Below are 20719 nucleotides of genomic sequence, written 5' to 3' on the forward strand. Positions count from 1 at the left end.
ATTTACTGCATGTTTTACTTGGCATAAATTCCAATGCCTAAATTTGGCGTAGAGCAGGTGTATTCTATAACAATACACACAGATTTTAGAAACACCCACACCCCGCCCATGGTCTTGCCCCCTTTTCAGCTATGCGACTTAGAATTTATGTGCACGTTACAAAATACGCTTAGCGAGTTGTGCGCGTAAATCATAATTAATGCCAATTAGTGCTAATTGCTTAACATCCAATTGACAGCGTTGATTAGCTAGTTAAGCAATTAAGTTGTGCAAATTGTTATAGAATATACATAAATTTCCATGCAGAAATTAAGGTGCAATATATAGAATCTGGCAGAAAATGTGTGTTTCTTCTCATTTTTGTTTAATGACATGCAATGAAATGAGATGTGCCATTGGCATTTTCCATGTCTTTATAAATGACAGCCCGTTTCTAGTACTGAAAGCTTTTGCATGTAATATAAGATGGATAAGATAATAAAATAAAAATCTTTCTAATTTTGCCTACTTAATAGTGTGTGTGGAGACAGAAAATGGGAATGTTCAGACTATCTGTGTCATGGCACATGCACTGTGTATGGAGATGGCCATCACACTACCTTTGACAAGAAGCGCTTTGACTTCATTGGAGCCTGCAGCTATGTCCTGGTTCAGGTATCACCTACTTTTGCAGCTCTAACAACACAAACATCTTTCCAAACTGTTGAAAATGTTCTGCATTTCACAATAATTAAGGGTCAAAATCTACCATTTTTGGCTTTCTAAGAACATTCCTTCCTTACAACATAGAGGCCACTGTTAGAAGCTTTTACTTAATGTACTTCTGCTCAGGACATTCTAGGTTAACATCATAATTTTATTTTAGTGTAATCACAATTAGAAGAATTAATAGTTTCTGAATACATCATACTGGTCATTTTGCAACTACTATTTGTGTTTTAAACGTAAATATCTTGGCATATAGATGTCTTTGCTGCCAAAATGTTTAGAAAAGGCTGGGGCAAAAGGTTTATGAATTGCTGGAGGTGTGTCGGGGAGGGAAGGGGGCATGTCAAAGTCAGTGTGGTGTCATCAATACCTGTCCCTGATTAGCTATAGCATGTTAGCATACAGCCAATACAAGATGAGCCTCAGCAATAAGATTACATTTAGTACAAATAGGTGCTGCCGTAGCATGTCCTTTTTATTGCTAACATTGCTGTTGACTGCAAGAGAATTGAGAGTCTGGTTTGGTTGCCATTTCTGTCCACTCAGGTCTGTCATCTGTAAACCTTCTGTATCCATACCTGCCCTCCATCCCTGCCAGCAAACAATCCACTGCCTTTCCTGCTCCCACCCACCTCCTTCCATTACCACTTGTGAGCCTCCTCAACATCCCTCCCAGACCCTGACCCATCCAAAACCCTCTGTGTCAGTGTTTTCCCAGAGGCTTCTCACTCCCTTGCCCTGTGTTCAGTCTGTGTCTGTGCCTCCATGTGTGTGCAAGTGAGGTGCTGTCTGAGAGGTCTGTGTGTGAACATAAGAACATAAGCATCACTGTAAAGACCCATGACAAGGTTTGATGCAGGACAGTGCAGCACCTGGAACGCTGAGCAGCACTGGCTACTGGAGACTCTGAGCAGGACTGAGGACTGGAGACTGGAGTTTCTGAGCAGGACTGGAGACTGGAGACTCAAAGCAGGACTGGAGACTGATCAGGAAAGGAACCAGCAGCATGGAGCATCCAGAAGTGAAGGTGACCTATTGCAAAGACAAGGCAGACAGGGACTCTAGCTTTTTAAATACACACTCTGGATGACATCATCGAGGTGCACCAGCCTCCTGCTGGCCCTTTAAGTGTGGTGCTGTGTCACACATGCACACCTAAAGAACACCAAGTCCAGCCGGCGATGACACTGAGGTGAAGTGGGATGCGTCAGACCACTGAGGAAGGCAATTGGAGGAGTCGCAGTGCTGGAGAGGTGCAGACCAGGGGGCATCCCACGGTAAATCGGTTGGGGCTGTGACATTGAGTTTGATCAAACATCACATATTTTGCATAACTAGACATCTGCAAGGGAATCTAAGAAAAAAGATGCTCCCACTGCCAGTGCGAGCCTTCAAAGCAATAAATTATTTCCTATGAAATTGATTGGCCTCTGCCATGTCTGGAAATGTATGAACTGTCTGACCACAATAATTCACATCTAGTTTAACAAAAAATGCCTTAAGTGCCCTAATCGTATCTTGTTCTGAGGAGAGGGTGGCCTTAAGAGTAATGATATCTTGCGATGTTTCTAAAAAAAATGCTGTTAAAAATCAATGATTCATCTTTGTCCCTACATAAAAACAATTCAATAGAATATAGCTGTCAGAATCTTCAAAACAAAAAAATTCTTTTAAATATCTCCTCAATAACATTTCAAGTAACAGAAAGCAATAAAATAGAAAACTCAAAAAGCACAAATTTTTCACTCTAATTTTCCAACTGCTTATGTATTGTTAAGTTGTCTTTAATTGCTTACTCAACAAACAAAACAAGCAGAAGTATCCCCCTAACAACAAAACACAAAACAGTGGAAGAAGGAACCGTCTGAAAATAAGAAGAAGCAGCATAAGGAGTGTCAAAGCAAATGGAAGGTGCAGATAAAGAAGGCCAAGAGGGATTATGAAAAAAAAATAGCATTAGAGGCAAAAAAACATAGCAAAATTTTTTTCGTTATATTAAAAGCAGGAAGCCGGCAAAAGAATTGGTTGGGCCGCTGGATGACTGAGGGGTAAAAGGGGTGATCAAGGAAGACAAACACGTAGCGGAGAGATTGAATGAATTCTTTGCTTCGGTCTTCACCGAGGAAGATTTGGGTGGGATACCGGTGTCGGAAATGATATTTCAAGAGGACGAGTCTGAGAAACTTACTGACTTCACGGTAAACCTGGAGGACGTAATGGGGCAGTTCAGCAAACTGAAGAGTAGCAAATCTCCTGGACCGGATGGTATTCATCCTAGAGTACTGATAGAACTGAAAAATGAGCTTGCGGAGCTACTGCTAGTGATATGCAATTTATCCTTAAAATCAAGCGTGGTACCGGAAGATTGGAGGGTGACCAATGTAACGCCCATTTTAAAAAAGGTTCCAGGGGAGATCCGGGAAATTATAGACCGGTGAGTCTGACGTCGGTGCCAGGGAAAATGGTAGAGGCTATTATTAACAACAAAATTACAGAGCACATCCAAGGACATGGATTACTGAGACCAAGTCAGCACAGCTTTTGTGTGGGGAAATCTTGCCTGACCAATTTACTTCAATTCTTTGAAGGAGTAAACAAACATATGGACAAAGGGGAGCCGGTTGATATTGTGTATCTGGATTTTCAAAAAGCGTTTGACAAGGTACCTCATTAAAGGCTACAGAGGAAATTGGAGGGTCATGGGATAGGAGGAAAAGTCCTATTGTGGATTAAAAACTGGTTGAAGGATAGGAAACAGAGAGTGGGGTTAAATGGGCAGTATTCACAATGGAGAAGGGTAGTTAGTGGGGTTCCTCAGGGATCTGTGCTAGGACCGCTGCTTTTTAATATATTTATAAATGATTTAGAGATGGGAATAACTAGCGAGGTAATTAAATTTGCTGATGACACAAAGTTATTCAAAGTCATTAAATTGCAAGAGGATTGTGAAAAATTACAAGAGGACCTTACGAGACTGGGAGACTGGGTGGCTAGATGGCAGATGACGTTTAATGTGAGCAAGGGTAAGGTGATGCATGTGGGAAAAAAGAACCCGAATTATAGCTACGTCATGCAAGGTTCCACGTTAGGAGTTACGGACCAAGAAAGGGATCTGGGTGTCGTCGTCGATAATACACTGAAACCTTCTGCTCAGTGTGCTGCTGTGACTAGGAAAGCGAATAGAATGTTGGGTATTATTAGGAAAGGTATGGAAAACAGGTGTGAGGATGTTATAATGCCGTTATATCGCTCCATGGTGTGACCGCACCTTCAGTATTGTGTTCAATTCTGGTTGCCGCGTCTCAAGAAAGATATAGTGGAATTGGAAAAGGTGCAGCGAAGGGCGACTAAAATGATAGCGGGGATGGGACAACTTCCCTATGAAGAAAGACTAAGGAGGCTAGCCACCTTATAATTGAAAGAGAAAAACGCCTAGATTTCGACCCAAATCGGGAGATAGACGTTTATCTCACAAAAACAAATAAATCGGTATAATGGAAAGGCGATTTTGGACGTTTTCAACTGCACTCCACCGCGGAAGCGTACAAAGTTGATGGGGGCGTGTCGGAGGCGTGGTGAAGGCGGGACTGGGGCGTGGTTATCACCCAAACAGAGATGGGCGCCTTTCGCCGATAATGGAAAAAAGTATGCGTTTGTAGCTAGAATTTAGGGCACTTTTCCTGGACCCTGTTTTTTCATGAATAAGGCCCCAAAAAGTGCCCTAAATGACCAGATTACCCCCAGAGGGAATCGGGGATGACCTCCCCTGACTCCCCCAGTGGTCACTAACCCCCTCCCACCACAAAAAATAATGTTTCACAACTTTTTATTTTCACCCTCAAATGTCATACCCACCTCCCTGACAGCAGTATGCAGGTCCCTGGAGCAGTTGTTAGGGGGTGCAGTGGACTTCAGGCAGGTGGACCCAGGCCCATCCCCTCTCTACTTGTTACAATTGTGCTGCTTAATGCTTATTAGTCGTCCAACCCCCCAAACCCACTGTACCCACATGTAGGTGCCCCCTTCACCCCTTAGGGCTATAATAATGGTGTAGACTTGTGGGCAGTGGGTTTTGAGGGGGATTTGGGGGGCTCAACACCCAAGGGAAGGGTGCTATGCACCTGGGAGCTCTTTTACCTTTTTTTTTGATTTTGTAAAAGTGCCCCCTAGGGTGCCCGGTTGGTGTCCTGGCATGTGAGGGGGACCAGTGCACTACGAATCCTGGCCCCTCCCATGAACAAATGCCTTGGATTTATTCGTTTTTGAGCTGGGCGCTTTCATTTTCCATTATCACTGAAAAACAAAAACGCCCAGCTCACAAATTGTCGAATAAAACATGGACGTCTATTTTTTTCGAAAATACGGTTCGGTCCGCCCCTTCACGGACCCGTTCTCGGAGATAAACGCCCATGGAGATAGACGTTTTTGTTCAATTATGCCCCTCTAGGGCTTTTCAGCTTGGAGAAGAGACGGCTGAGGGGAGATATAATAGAGGTATATAAAATAATGAGTGGAGTGGAACAGGTGGATGTGAAGCGTCTGTTCATGCTTTCCAAAAATACTAGGACTAAGGGGCATGCGATGAAACTACAGTGTAGTAAATTTAAAACAAATTGGAGAAAATATTTCTTCACCCAACGCATATTTAAACTCTGGAATTTGTTGCCGGAGAACGTGGTGAAGGCGGTTAGCTTGGCAGAGTTTAAAAGGGGGTTAGACGGTTTCCTAAAGTACAAGTCCATAAACCGCTACTAAATGGACTTGGGAAAAATCCACAATTCCAGGAATAACATGTATAGAATGTTTGTACGTTTGGGAAGCTTGCCAGATGCCTTGGCCTGGATTGGCCACTGTCATGGACAGGATGCTGGGCTCGATGGACCCTTGGTCTTTTCCCAGTGTGGCATTACTTATGTATGTACTAAAAGAAAAAGTAGGGGGCATACCAAATGTATATCCCAACAATGGGTTTAGTAAAATATAAAACAGACTCGACGCAATTCTGCATTTTGGCGCCAGTGGTGCCTGTTTCAGGAGTCAATCAAATATGCTCTCAGCCAATGATGGTAATAACAAATAATAGGCTAAGACTTCAAAGGTTACAGCATCTGGTAACCGGGGTATGCAGGGTAGCTGAAGGGGGATAGCCTGAGTAAGACATTTTGTGGTCATTTCAAAAACTGGAGGAGAAAGTGGATTGACTCCTGAGGCAGGCGCCACTGGCACTGAAACACAGATCTGCATCAAGTCTGTTTCATATTTTAATAAACCCATTGTTTGAATATACATTTGGTCTGCCCCCTACTTTTTCTTTAATTGCTTACTCACCAGTTTCTTGTAAAGTGGCTAGTTAGGTATCCATCTGTCCACAATGTGGTTCTAAATGATGAATACTTTTATCAGTATCTGCCAGTTTGTCCACAGTCTGTCTAGAAAATTCACATAATTGAGAATTGAATGACTGCAGCTAGTCCTCAGTCCTGAAAACTACCTTGCAACTAACTAAAGACAGACTTCTTTTGGTAGATCTGCCAACATTTCACAAAAGCAGTAGGCATGGACAGGGGTATTCTCTGGGAGGTAGATACCGTTTCTCTCCTGAGAGGAGAATCCATTTGAGAGGAGGGCAAACCAATTAGAGAAGTTTCAGGTAGAGGTGGGGTAGGCCAAACCTCCCGTCCCCAACTTAAGGAGGCACCCAAATCTGGAGTTCTGTCCAACTGCTGCAGTGCACCTAAACCAGCTGACAATAGGTGCTTGACCAGAGGACCAGTCTTATGAGGAGTGCTAGAATTCCTGAGCTTTAACTTCCTTTTGCATTTGACCTTATTATCACTCACAAGAGGTAATTAAAAAAAAACCAAAACAAAATAATACCTTAGCTGTAATTATCCAACCAGCATGCCCATATCTTGTAGAAACTCTGGCGTTCTTCCAGTGCTCCAAAGGGGCCTGGCATGCCCCTTTGGGCACATACCTGTGGCTGAACGCAACAGGAACAGTGGTCCAATGTCCTTCAGTTGATGGGTCAGAATGAAGTGAGATACAGCCACTAGCACCAAGTCCTACAGGCACTTCACAATCCTCCCACTGATGATTAAAGCAGGTACAAGCACCTCCTCTGCTCCCAAGGGAAAGGCAGGGATGGTGATCTTATGTCCCACATATGCACCTTATCTGAATGACATCAGCTGCTGCCGCTAGCACCAGAACTTATAGGCATTTTGCCATTCTCTGGCGGATGATTGAAACAGGCACAGACACTGTTCTGCTGCTCAGATATATGCAAAATTTGCTGGAATATTTTCACAAGCCTTAGAGCAGGTACACGTATTACAGTTACTTTCTGAAGGATCATTTTGTAAATGAATTAATGCACATAAGTTAAATTTACAAACTGAGCATAGTTTATATGCATATCTAAATTTGATGGTCTATTATAAAGTTACCTTCTTAAAGTTCTGGTGAAACTTGTGTTGACCTTCAAAAAGCAAGTCTTAATTTAAGCTCCTTAAACCAACATGTGTCATGTGAATGATAGAGTGTAATTTTATAACAGTAACTTATCATAAAAGAGCATGAAGGCACCTATTTGAGAGCTATTTTGCAAAGGCCTATAGGAGCTTATCCTGCTTATAATCGAACGAGAAAAACGCCCAAGTTCCGACCTAAATCGGGAGATGGACGTTTATCTCACAAAAACGAATAAAGTGGTATAATCGAAAGCCAATTTTTGGACGTTTTCAACTGCACTCCGTTGCGGATGCGGACAAAGTTGATGGGGGCGTGTCAGAGGTGTGGTGAAGGCGGAACTGGGGCGTGGTTATCTGCCGAACAAAGATGGGCGCATGTCACCGATAATGGGAAAAAAGTATGCGTTTTTAGCTAGAATTTAGGACACTTTTCCTGGACCCTGTTTTTTCACGAATAAGGCCCCAAAAAGTGCCCTAAATGACCAGATGACCACTGGAGGGAATCGGGGATGACCTCCCCTGACTCCCCCAGTGGTCACTAACCCCCTCCCACCACAAAAAATGATGTTTCACAACTTTTTATTTTCACCCTCAAATGTCATACCCAGGTCCCTGGAGCAGTTGTTAGGGGGTGCAGTGGACTTCAGGCAGGTGGACCCAGGCCCATCCCCCCTACCTGTTACAATTGTGCTGCTTAATGCTTATTAGTCGTCCAACCCCCCCAAACCCACTGTACCCACATGTAGGTGCCCCCCTTCACCCCTTAGGGCTATAGTAATGGTGTAGACTTGTGGGCAGTGGGTTTTGAGGGGGATTTGGGGGGCTCAACACACAAGGGAAGGGTGCTATGCACCTGGGAGCTCTTTTACCTTTTTTTTTGGTTTTGTAAAAGTGCCCCCTAGGGTGCCCGGTTGATGTCCTGGCATGTGAGGGGGACCAGTGCACTACGAATCCTGGCCCCTCCCACGAACAAATGCCTTGGATTTATTCGTTTTTGAGCTGGGTGCTTTCATTTTCCATTATCGCTGAAAAACAAAAACGCCCAGCTCATACATTGTTGAATAAAACATGGGCGTCTATTTTTTCCCAAAATACGGTTCGGTCCGCCCCTTCACGGACCCGTTCTTGGAGATAAACACCCATGGAGATAGGCGTTCTCGTTCAATTATGCCCCTCTATATGTTATGTCTATCAAATACTAGCACACATTGTTCCCTCTAAGCTGAGCAGTCCTGTCTGTGCGGGGTCCTATATCACTGTCACATTTTTAATAGTTGTTATGTTTGCTAGAGAGCCCTTGGACCTAGGCCAAGGCCTAAGTCAGACTGAGCCCACACTAGCAAAGAGACTAAAATGCTACAAGGCCCAGCACACCCAGGGAGACTAGAGATCACAACCATGAAGGAAAGGTAGAACACTTATACGGGCTGCAAGGCCGAAATGGAACCCACACGTAACAGAATCCAAGCACAAGGGCCGCAAGGCCAAACTTGAATACAAACAGTCAGGAAGAAAGGAGAAAGGAACAGAACAAGGTTTCCTAAGAAAATACTGCCTGCTATGGGCACATTCTACATGCTACCCAAAATCCACAAACCTGGAAAGCCTAGCAGACCAATCATATCGGGTATTGGCATGCTCATTTGTATAGCGCTACCAGACGCACGCAGCGCTGAACACCTGACACAGAGAGACAGTCCTTGCTCGATAGAGCTTACAATCTAAAAATACAGACAGACAAGACAATTAAGGGCGAGGAAAGTACTGGGTGAGAAGGAACAAGGATAGGGGAATTGAGTAGTGGTTAGGAGCCAAAAGCAGTGGTGAAAAGCTGGGTTTTCAGCATAGATTTGAAAACAGGTAGAGATGGAGCTAGGCGTACAGGCTCAGGAAGCCCATTCTAGGCATAAGGTGCTGTGAGGGAAATATCTGGACTCATAGAGGGAATTCTGAAACCTCTCGTGCACAAAACAAACAGCTTCATACAAGACACCACAGACTTTCTGAATAAATTGAAAAATATCAAGCAATTATCACCAAGCACCCTTCTGGTCACGATGGATGTAGAATCACTATACAGCAACATTCCCCATGCAGATGGCATAGCTGCAAGTGAGAAATTCCTAAAAACATCCACACTGGAACATCAATACTTACCAGAAACCATTACAAAACTAAGTAAATTTATTTTAACTCACAACTATTTCCACTATCTACAAATAATGGACACTGCGATGGGCACCAGGACAGCACCCCAATATGCCAACCTCTTTATGGCTGAGCTGGAAGAGACATTTCTGAATACATACCAGACCAAACCCCTAAAATACTACCGGTACATCGATGACATTTTTATGATTTGGACTGGTGGGGGGGGGGGGGGGGGGGGGGGGGGGGAGAGAAACTCAAACAATCTTACAACTCCTTCAATACATACCATCCTACAATCAGATTCAAAATTGACTACTCCCCAGAAAAAGTCAATTTTTTGGACACCACAGTCTCAATCAGCGATGGCTATATACAAACATCCATATAAAAGAAACCCACAGGCAAATGCAGCTACCTCCACAACTCCAGCTTCCACCCTTTACATACAAAAAGATCCATTATTTACAGCCAAGCCACAAGATACCACCGTATCTGCTCTGACCCAGGGGACAGAGACAGACACCTCGAAACCCTGACTGCATCCTTTGAACAGAAAGGCTACAACCCCAAAATAATCTCCAAGAATATTGCCTCCTCCCTCAAAACACCCAGGGAAAATCTGCTACAGTACAAAGAAAAAAAAGCCACAGACTGAATCCCCCTTATAGTGACATACAACCCAGAGCTGGAAAAATTAAGAAAAATCATAAGAGATCTGCAGCCTCTACTCCAGGAGGATGAATTACTGAAAGAGATATTCCCATCCCCACCAGTGCTGGCTTTCCAACAGCCACCCAACTTAAAACACAAGCTAATTAGAAGTAAGCTCCCAACACAGACTCAAAAAGAAAAGAATGGCACACATCCTTGCAATATATATAAGCTGCAAACTATGCCAAAATATCTCACAGGACCCCACGATCATTCACAAAGGAAAAATATTCAACATTAAGGAATCCTTCACATGCTCACCTTCCAATGTGGTATATATCATTCAGTGTAAAAAGTGCGATGAAGGCTGCTACATTGGAGAAACAAGTCAGATGCTAAAGATGAGATTTAATTTACATAGACATCTGCCTGTCTCTTGGGCCCTGCACGTGGAAATGCTACCTGTTCCATGCGCAGGGCCCAAGAGACAGGCAGAGCTCCGGAGTCTCAATGCATGGATGAGACAATGGTGCAGGGAGGAGGATTTTAGATTTGTTAGGAACTGGGCAACATTCTGGGGAAGGGGGAGCCTATTCCGAAAGGATGGGCTCCACCTTAACCAGGGTGGGACCAGGCTGCTGGCGTCGGCATTTAAAAAGGAGATAGAGCAGCTTTTAAACTAGAAATGGGGGGAAGGCCGACAGTCGCTCAAAAGCGCATGGTTCGGGATAAGGTATCTTGCAAAGATACCTCACAAACAGGGAAGATAGGGTTTCTGGATAGTGAGGTTGCACAACAGACCGTGGTAGGCCAGGTGCCCTTAAATACAACTAAAGATCAGACAAAAGATGGCAAATCAGTAGTGTCCAGTACTAAGCATCATGCAAATAGGAACAACAAACATACTTTGCAATGTCTATATGTAAATGCTAGGAGTCTAAGAAATAAGATGGGAGAGTTGGAATATATTGCAGTTAATGAAAAATTGGATATAATAGGCATTACTGAGACCTGGTGGAAGGAGGATAACCAGTGGGACACTGTCATACCGGGATACAAAGTATATCGTAGTGATAGGGTGGACCGGACTGGTGGAGGAGTAGCATTGTATATTAACGAGAGCCTTGACTCAGATAGATTACAAATTCAGCAGGACACAAATCACACCCTTGAATCATTGTGGGTTGAAATTCCAAGTATAAAAGGGAAAAGGACGGTGATAGGAGTGTACTACCGTCCGCCTCGCCAGGATGAGCAGGTAGACGCAGAAATGATAAATCGAGAAAACTTTTCTTCACCCAATGCGTAATTAAACTCTGGAATTCGTTGCCGGAGAACGTGGTGAAGGCGGTTAGCTTGGCAGAGTTTAAAAAGGGGTTAGACGGTTTCCTAAAGGACAAGTCCATAAACCGCTACTAAATGGACTTGGGAAAAATCCACAATTCCGGGAATAACATGTATAGAATGTACGTTTGGGAAGCTTGCCAGGTGCCCTTGGCCTGGATTGGCCGCTGTCGTGGACAGGATGCTGGGCTCGATGGACCCTTGGTCTTTTTTTCCCAGTGTGGCATTACTTATGTACTTATATGAAAAATGCCAGTACAAACAAAGATGTCACACCTGTGGGACAGCAGTTTACAAAACCAGAACACTGTACCAGTGATTTCATGGTAAGGATCCTGAAAGGGAACTTTAAAACAATACAGAAACGTAAGACCTTTGAAGTCAAAATGATTAAATATTTTGACACCCACCAGACAGGACTTAACAAAGATCTGGATTTTCTAGCCCATTACAAAGCATAAAATTGTATTGCTTTATAAATTGTATTGCTCTCCTGTCTCCCTAACTCTCACCTATCCACCCCCATCCTGTTAGACTGTCACTGAAATGCTTTGATGTTTCACTCATCCCCTGTCTCCATGCATATAGACTGTAACTGAAATGCTTTGATGTTTCGCTCATATATACTGTCATCTACCAACATTTGCTTATTTCTGATCTGACGTAGAAGGGCAACCTTCAAAAGCTAATCAAGAAATGTATTAAGTTATGTCCAATAAAAAAGGTATCATCTTATTTTCTTTTTCATGTTTTATTTTGTTTTATTTCTATTGATTACCTAAGAAAATACTAGGCTAAGGGTGAACCCGCAGCAGCCAGGCAGTGCATGGTGCACTGAGCACACACCAGAGCTGCCAAGGGGTCCCAATTTTTGAGAGAGAGATTTTAGTACATGCCCCCCAGCCCCAATCCCACTCTGAATTGGCCCCACCCACTCAACATGGCTCCGCCCCCTGATACACATCAATCCCACAACCATTTCAGAAAATATTTTAATAGCCTAATACCCTTTTAATTTAGCTTTCAGAGTCCAAAACCTCCTGCCTCAGGTCAGGACAGTATAATGCTGTTACGGTATCCTCTCCTGACCTGAGGAAGGAAGTGCTGGTCTCTGAAGGCTAATCAAAAGTGTTTTAAAAATCAGTGAAAGTATCATTTATTAACCTTCCTTAATACAGCAACCACATTACTTTATCCTAAATTAAAAATAAAATTATTTTCTGTACCTTTGTTGTCTGGCCATTTACTTTTTCTAATTGTGTTGGTCCTAGTCTCTTGATTCTGCATTCCTTTGTCTTCTCTTAACTCTCTTCCCAGGGTTTCCTGTCCATTTGTCATGTTCTTTCCTTTTTCTTTGTTTTCTTCAATTTGATTTTTCTGCCTTGCTCTCTGTCCAGATTTAATTCATTCTTACTATCCATTCTTTAATTTCCCTCTTTTTACTTCATCTACCTATGACTTTCCATCTTTTCCTCACTTTTGTTCTCCCCATGCCCCTTCTTCTTATTCTCCAGTCTTTCACTAACTCTATCCTCTCCCCCCTTTCCATCCAGCATCTCCCTTCTTTTTCTCCCCATCCTTCCAGTGTCTCCCCCTCTCTCTCTGCATCCTTCCATCCAGTGTCTCCTCTTTCTCTCCCTAACCTTCATCAAGCACCTTCCCTCTTTCTCTCCTACCCTCCCATCCAGTGTCATCTTTCTCTCTCCATCCTTCCACCCATTACCCTCTCCCTCTCCTTCCATCCATTGTCTCCCTCTATCTCCCTTTCCTTCTAGACAGTTCTCTCTCTGAACCCTTTTCATTTCAGCATGTCCTCTCTCTCCCCATCCTTCCAGTGTCTTTCCTCTTTCCCTCCCTACCCTTCCATCCAGCGTCTTCCCTCTTTCTGCCCACTCCTTCCAGCATTTTCCCTCTTTCTCCCTCCTTTCATCCAGCATTTCTCCGTCTAACAGCTAGGGTCTCCCCCAGTTTCTCCCCAGCAGCTTCTCTCTCTCTCTCTCTCCTGCCCTTGCCCCCTCTTTCTCTCCCCATCTTTCCACTCATCTCTCTCTCTCTCTCTCTCTCTCTCTCGCTCTCTCTCTCTCTGTACCCCTCTTCCATCCAGCATCTTCTCTCTGGCTCTCCCCTGCTCTTTTCCATGTCCCTAGCTCTCTGCTTTTTTCCATGTCCCCTCTTTCTCTCCCCATCTCTCTCTGGCTCTCCCCTGCTCTTTTCCATGTCCCCTCTTCTCTCCCCATCTCTCTCTCTGGCTCTCCCCTGCTCTTTTCCATGTCCCTGGCTCTCCTCTGCTCTCTCTCTCTCTCCTCCAGCATCCTCACTCCCCTATCCTTTCCAGCCATGTTTCTCTCTCCCTCCGTGCCTCTTTACAGCAGCGCTGACACAAGAACAAAAACAAGCGCAGGGCCGCAGCAGCCTTCAGGCATGCGCTGTCAGCCCTGCCGGTCCTCTGCCCCCAGAATGGGAAATTGACGTCAGTGGGGGCAGAGGATGGTAGAGCTGACAGCCCATGCCTGAAGGCTGCTGCGGCCCTACTCTTGTTTTTGTTCTTATGCCTGCTGTAGAGAGAAGCAGCAGTTCAGAACCTGTAACTTTTGTTGTGAAGCATTGCTCTCTGTTTGCCCTGCAGAATATTTTTTTCTGATTGAGTATTCTTGAATCCTCCTGATCTTCTTAGCAACAGAGATTCTATTTAACTTCTTCCTGAAAACCTTAGCCCATGTTTAACATACAGTGGAGTGAAAAATAGAGGACCCAGTATCCTATCTGTAAGCGGCTTATTAGCCACCCGTAGCTTCAGGCCAAATTAACCCCAGGTATTCAATGTCAGGGTGTGTCCGGCATCCAGTACTGAATATCCAGGTTGGTACAGCAAACCGGAAGTTAATCGGTCACTGACTGATATTCAGACCGGTTACTAGTTAACTCTGTGGATAAAGTTTGAACAGTGTTTTTGCTGTCCTAACTTTATTTGCTTAGGGGCCCTTTTACTAAGCTGGAATAGGGCTACTGCGTGGGTAACCTGCTTCAAATCGGGGTAGTGCAGGTGTCCAGTGGTATTTTCAAAGTTGGCATGTGCCATGTCCAACGATAGAAAATAATTTTCCATTTTCTACCACGGGTATGTTCCTGGTGGCAATCGGCAGCGCAGCCACATTGCCATGCACTGCCTGATTACCGCAAGTATAGCACGTGAGTCCTTATTGCCAAGTAAATGGGTGGCAGTAAGGGCTCAGGCAGTAAATAGCCACATGCTATTTTTAATATTAGCACATGGCCATTTACTGCCCCATTTTTTAAAAAGGCCTTTTTACCCGCCATGGTAAAAAATGGCCTAGTGTGCACTAATTTCACATATCCCAACTAGCACAGGCAATTTTTACCGCAACTTAGTAAAAGGGCCACTTACTCACTTACTTAGACTGAATATCACCACTGACCGGCTAAGTAGTAGCTCCACCCAAACTCTGCCACAGACCACCCCTAACCTAACTGACTGGGGAATGGCCAGTTAGAACCAACATTCAGCGGCAGTACCTACTGAATATTAGCACCTATCCAGCTTAGCAAGCCTTAACCAGGCAGGAGCCTCACCTCGGCTCTGGACCCCCCTACTGCTGAAGTCTGTATATGCCTCTGGCAAGCCTCCAGCACACATGAAAGTCCCAATTACAAGTCTCCAGCACATATGCAGCACCTATGATTGGTCCAGGGTAGAGGAGAGGTGGATGCTCACCACAGCCTATAAAACCACGCTGCAGACAAAGAAACTCTAGAAAACTAGGCATGCTTGGAAAGAGAGTTTCAGATCCATTCAATGGTCTATTGTTTTTCCCGAAGCGGGTGCTCTCCCCCCTCCGTAGAAACTAATTCTTTACAGCTAAGAATCTTTCATTCATTCATTCATTCATTCATTCATTCATTCATTCTTTCTTTCTTCCTTTCTTTCTCTCTGTTCTGTGACCTTTGTATGAGAAATAAACTTTTCTTCCTCCTTTTTCCCTTCTTTATATAATTAGTCTAATTACTTATAATTACCAGAGGTACTAATGTGAGATTTTGTAAGTTTGTTATAACTTGAAACTGATGTCTGATGCTGTGCTGGTGAGTAAGAATAAAAGACATTTCTCTCTAATTCCTGTCCAATTTTTCTATAATATTTTGTAAGATGTTTAGAGTAAATAGCAAACCAAATGCGCAGCCTAGTACAAAATTTGTGACCCTGTCATCTAGTGGAGCGCTGTAATTAACAATGATATATTTTTCTTGCTCCAAGTTTATATTTGGTGTTTATAGTTATTATAATGTAGCCCAGAAATTGTCCTGAATGAGTGGAGATCAGGAATAGTGCTAAAACAGTGTAACAGAAGTGAAAGCCATCTGATCACCAGTAGCCATGCCCATTTCCCCCCCCCCCCCCCCCCCCCCCACACACACACACACACACACTTTCACCAAAATTTGTAAGTATATATTTGCTATTCTGTTAGGGAACATATTCTTTTGTTATTTGAGCTCTGTTTCAAATCTTAGTTCATATTCTTTGAATTTTTTGTTTGTTCCTAATGATGTTTCCTTTTTGTGCTCTGAGTTTTCATGCGCAGCCTAGTACAGTATTGACCCCAGAGTTTATTTCCTGTTTTTTCTCTCTTTTACAGGATCTTTGTGATAGACACCAAAACTATTCCACCTTCAGTATTGTAACTGAAAACATTGTCTGTGGCATCACACCTAGAATATGCTCTAAGATTATCCGAATCTTCCTTGGGGTAATTATCACTTCACTGTTACGCCAAGTAAAACTTTGTTCAAATCCCAATGCCTAAATTAGGCATGGACCGAGTGTATTCTATAACCACACACATAGATTTGAGAAATGTCCATGACCCGCCCATTCTATGACCATGGCCACACCCCCACATTATAGAAAATGCTTAGACAGTTTTGCACGTAAATTCTAATTAATGCCAATTAGTGCCAATAATTGCTTAAGTGGCAATTATCAGTGCTGATTGGCTTGTTAATTAAGTTGCACACATAAATCCAGAACACGACTTGACTTGTGCACACAACTTAAGTCGTGCTATATAGAATCCCATGGATAGTGGTCAATCATTCAAACTGGGCTAAACACAAAAAGATATGAATTGAAGAGACTTATCTGAAAAATGATAACATGATCAAACATGATTTTATCTCATGTCGCTATAGCCAATGTTTCCCCATCTGGCTTTCTCAGGGGACCAATTCATGACAGCTAATAGTAATGTCTACAAAACAAATGTATTTAGGAGCTATGATCATCAGCATTTAAGATGACATTGTGCTTACAATGGAACTGAGTGAAGAAATATTTAGTTTCATTATCAATCGCTAATCTACTCAAGCTTCCTCATGTCGGCGTTGCCTATTTAACAAAGGTATCAAACCACAGAGCCTGTTTTCCTATCTTCAGACTGGGAGCTAAGGCTCAAATTCAGCCAATGTCATCATAGGATCAAACTGCAAATTTTAACTTTTGTTCAATTCCCACTGAATACTATAACAATAGTAAAAGTTAAAATATGCATTTTGATCCTGATTGACAATTTGGAGCATTGTTGATATTGGCTGAACTTAAGCCTTAGCTCCAGGTCTGAGGATCCCTTTCTATTATTTAGAAAGAAGAGCAGGTTTTGTGCTTTGACATCTTCATTCTATCTAGGATATTGTTTATAGTGGAGAATTTTATAAAGGCAACATATGAAATGTGCCTTTAGAAAGTAACCTCCTCGAAAAATTCTTGCACAAAATTGCTTTTGCTCCAAGGCAGGTATAATTATCAATAAAATTCTTATAGAATATAATATACAATCTAAAATAAATGCCCCTTCGCCCCCCCCCCCCCCCCCGATATTTGACCAGCCAAAATCGGCACCTGGCCAGTTAACTGCCGGAAAACCAGCTATCCTGCAATATTCAGCAGGGGATAACTGGCTATCTCAAACTGAATATTGCTAGTTAGCGGCTAGCAGATAGCCAGTTATATCGCCTGATATAACTGGCTAATGCCAATTTTTAAATCCAGTTTAGCAGCCATATTTGCCGCTTGAAAATATGGGATATCTTTGGCCAGTTTAAAGATAACCGGTTAGCGCTGAATATTGGCTTAGCCAATTATCTTTAAACTGGCCAAAAATAAACCAGGTATTCAATGCTGGTCACTGGAAATAGCCCAGCATTGAATATCCAGGCTTAGCGCTGACCATAGGAGTTTGCTGGTCTCTAACTCCCGAAGTTTGAGAATCGGCCTCAAAGAATTCAGCAAAATACATAACGGGGAGAAGGCATTCAGAGTGGAATTCTTTAAACAGACAAGTTTTAACCTTCTTTCAAATTTTCCAGTAGTTTTGTTCCAGTGTTAAATGAAGAGGAAAAGAATTCCAAAGAGATACACCAGTAACAGAGAATAAGGTCTTAGCCACATTATAAAAATTAACATGTTTAAGTGAGGGAGAGAGAAGAATCAATTTGTCATAACCGAGATGAATATTATTAGGATTTTTTAGGATTTATTTACCGCCTTTTTGAAGAAATTCACTCAAGTTGTACAGTAAGAATAGATCAAACATGGGCAGGAGGCAAGTAGAGCAGTAAAAATATTCGAACAACAATACAAAGTATAGCATGGTATGTTACTTACAATGACAACACAATATGTACTAGAACATTATAATTGGTAGTGAAGGGTAAGGCAAGGTTGTAACATATAGATGAGTAAGAAAGTAGGAAGAATTCGAAAGTAAGGTGATTGATTTGAAGAAAGTTGCACGTGAGGTCAGAGAGATGGTTAAATATTATCTCAGCTAGGGTAGGAGTGGATAAACATGTTCCGCTGCAGTATGTGCAGCCCGAGTCAATCCTTGTGTGTGTGAGTGAGACTAACAAGTGAGTTACTTCTTCCGTTAAAGGCTTGGTTGAAAAGCCAAGCTTTCACCTGCTTCCTGAAGTAGAGGTAGACTTGTGTTAAGTGGAACCTTTCAGGCAATGCATTCCAGAGTGTGGAGGCTACTCCAGAGAAGGCTCGCTTGCAGATATCACATCGTGTAATGTCTTTTGGAGAGGGTGTAGTTAGTGAAAGACCTTGGGAGAGAGAAGAACTATATTGACCAGTAATTCAGAAGCAATGCCATAAAGTGTTTGATAAAACAAACAGGCCACTTAAATTATGAGTGTGTATGTGCTCTAGAATTAAACCGAATAGTATCAATTTCCAAAAGAGAGGGTAAAATCAAACTTAAGAGAAATTTAGCCAGCTTGGTATTCAGATCATTTAACAGAGTTGAGAAGAACTTGTCAGAAGTTGGAATGAGGTTGGAAAAAGTCTCAAGATTTGCAGATTATGGCGGTCCTCAATTAAAACTTATCAGTGAGCAGTAATTGAGACTAAGGTTATATTATAAAAAGCTGATTAGAGAAAAAAACTCAGACCTGAAGATGCTTTTTAAAATATTCAATAACCTCACTAATACAACAGCGATTACTGCCATTCCTGAATCACAGCATCTGTCAGCTGAGGTTTTAGCAAAGTATTTTGTGGATAAGGTGGATTATCTTTGACAAGCTCAGATTCAGTTTGTTCTGATACTATAGATATAACCAGAGATTGTTCTCTTAGTGATATACCGGTAGATCAAATCTAGTCTACATTTCAAACCATTCAGGAGAATGAGGTGTTAGCTAAACTGAATTCCCTTGTTAATAAATCTTGTTTGCTTGATCAATGCCCTTCTTATTTGTTAAAAAGTATTCCTAAGGAGGTTGTTGGTTGGTTGTCTATATTTCTTAACTTTCTTTTTAGGGAAGAAAGGCTCCCTTCTGAGCCAGGAGAAATAATCTTAACACCTATCCCAAAGTCAGAAAGGGCCGACCTGACAGTTCCTTCCAACTTTCACCGTGTAGCAAGTATACCTTGGATGACTAAGCTTATTGAATTTCTGAAAGCCACTCAAACCATGGTTTTCCTTGATACATTCCAAGGTTTGCATGTGTCACTCCGATCCACTGGTCGTGAGCCCTTAAGCCCAGGCCAAAGTCAAAAGGGGTCTAGGAGAGGCCTGGGGTGGACCGAACCGCAACAGGACAATAATAGAACTCAGGGTACTCACCCAGAACTCCAGGCACCCAAGGAATGGGGCCGAACACCTCCAAGGAAAGGGAACTACTGACGACGTTCGGACTGCACCAACAGATAGGCAGGACCCAGATACCGAAGGAGGAGACACAGGAACCGGCTGGTAGCAATAGGGTACTGCAAGTGGTGAAGCAGGAACAGAATACTGGAACAGCTAGCCAGGACTTCACCTGCGCTTGGCCACCGTTCCCCAGGGGTTGAGCCCCTGGGTGCAAGCGGTCGGCAGGACTTGATGGACAAACAGCAGAAGTTGAAGCAGGCAAAGCTGAACCAGACTGACAGAATCAAGGCAGACCAGGCAGAGCCCAGCACAACAGGGAAAATAAGGAAACTAAATCAGAAGGGAAAATAGGCAGCACACAGAACTCCAAGGCACAAACAATGCACACAGCCAGGACAGAGGCTGCAGAGCTAACAATAGCACACACCCAAAGAAACAAAGGCAAAACCACAACAGAAAGATAACTAAAACAAAACAAGCTAGAAGGATACAGAAGACAAACACTACAGCCAGTCAAACAGAGAGCACAGCCCAGCTGCAGAGAGTAGCTAATTAAGCACAAAGACTGAACACGGAGAAAACTCTGACAAGCCAGCAACCAAACAAACACAAAGAGGGAAACAGACTCCCCCCAGAGCACAGAGCAACCAGCTCACAAGAAATAAAGGTCAGAGGCTTATAGCAGGAAAACCCTAACGACAAAGCACCGTTTACCTGAAACTGCAGGTTAAAGTAGATCCTGGCTACTGACGTCTGTAGCTGCAGACGTTAGCCCCCACCCAGCTGACCAATCAGATGCAAGTCCCACCCAGCTTCCCGAGCAGAGAGGTTTCCAGCCCCTCCCTAGCCTGTTAGCAGAGTGGGTTCCAGCCTCTCCTTAGCCTGTTTAGCAGAAGCATAACAGCATGATACACAATATGGCTTCAGAGCTATACATAGTACAGAAGCTCTATTGTTGACTTTAGTATCTAAGGTAAAATTGTTACTAAGACAAAAGAAATACCATCTGTTGTTCTTCAATTTGATGTGTCTAGAGCATTCAACACCCTGGACCATACTATATTGCTATCACGATTGTGCCCATGTTTCATGCTCTCATTCATTTTGCCACCTGGTGGTCAGACCTGGTGGCTGCAGTGGACTATCTGCTTGTTGTTTCCCATGTTCCAGAAATCATTCCGGTCTGGTCCGGATCTTCCAACCTTCCAGACTGTCTTGGGA

At 43.1% G+C, this 20719-nt stretch overlaps 1 protein-coding gene across 1 annotated transcript in view; it reads left to right on the forward strand.

Moving 5' to 3' along the window:
• LOC115469677 (mucin-2-like) overlaps positions 1–20719 on the forward strand; it is a 257743-nt gene that overhangs the window by 117913 nt on the left and 119111 nt on the right. Inside the window, exons 7-8 of the mRNA XM_030202465.1 lie at positions 516–654; positions 15983–16093. Coding sequence (XP_030058325.1) covers positions 516–654; positions 15983–16093 — 250 coding nt within the window. The remainder of the gene's footprint in view (positions 1–515; positions 655–15982; positions 16094–20719) is intronic.

Source organism: Microcaecilia unicolor, chromosome 4 (assembly GCF_901765095.1).
Source record: "Microcaecilia unicolor chromosome 4, aMicUni1.1, whole genome shotgun sequence".
NCBI lineage: Eukaryota > Metazoa > Chordata > Amphibia > Gymnophiona > Siphonopidae > Microcaecilia > Microcaecilia unicolor.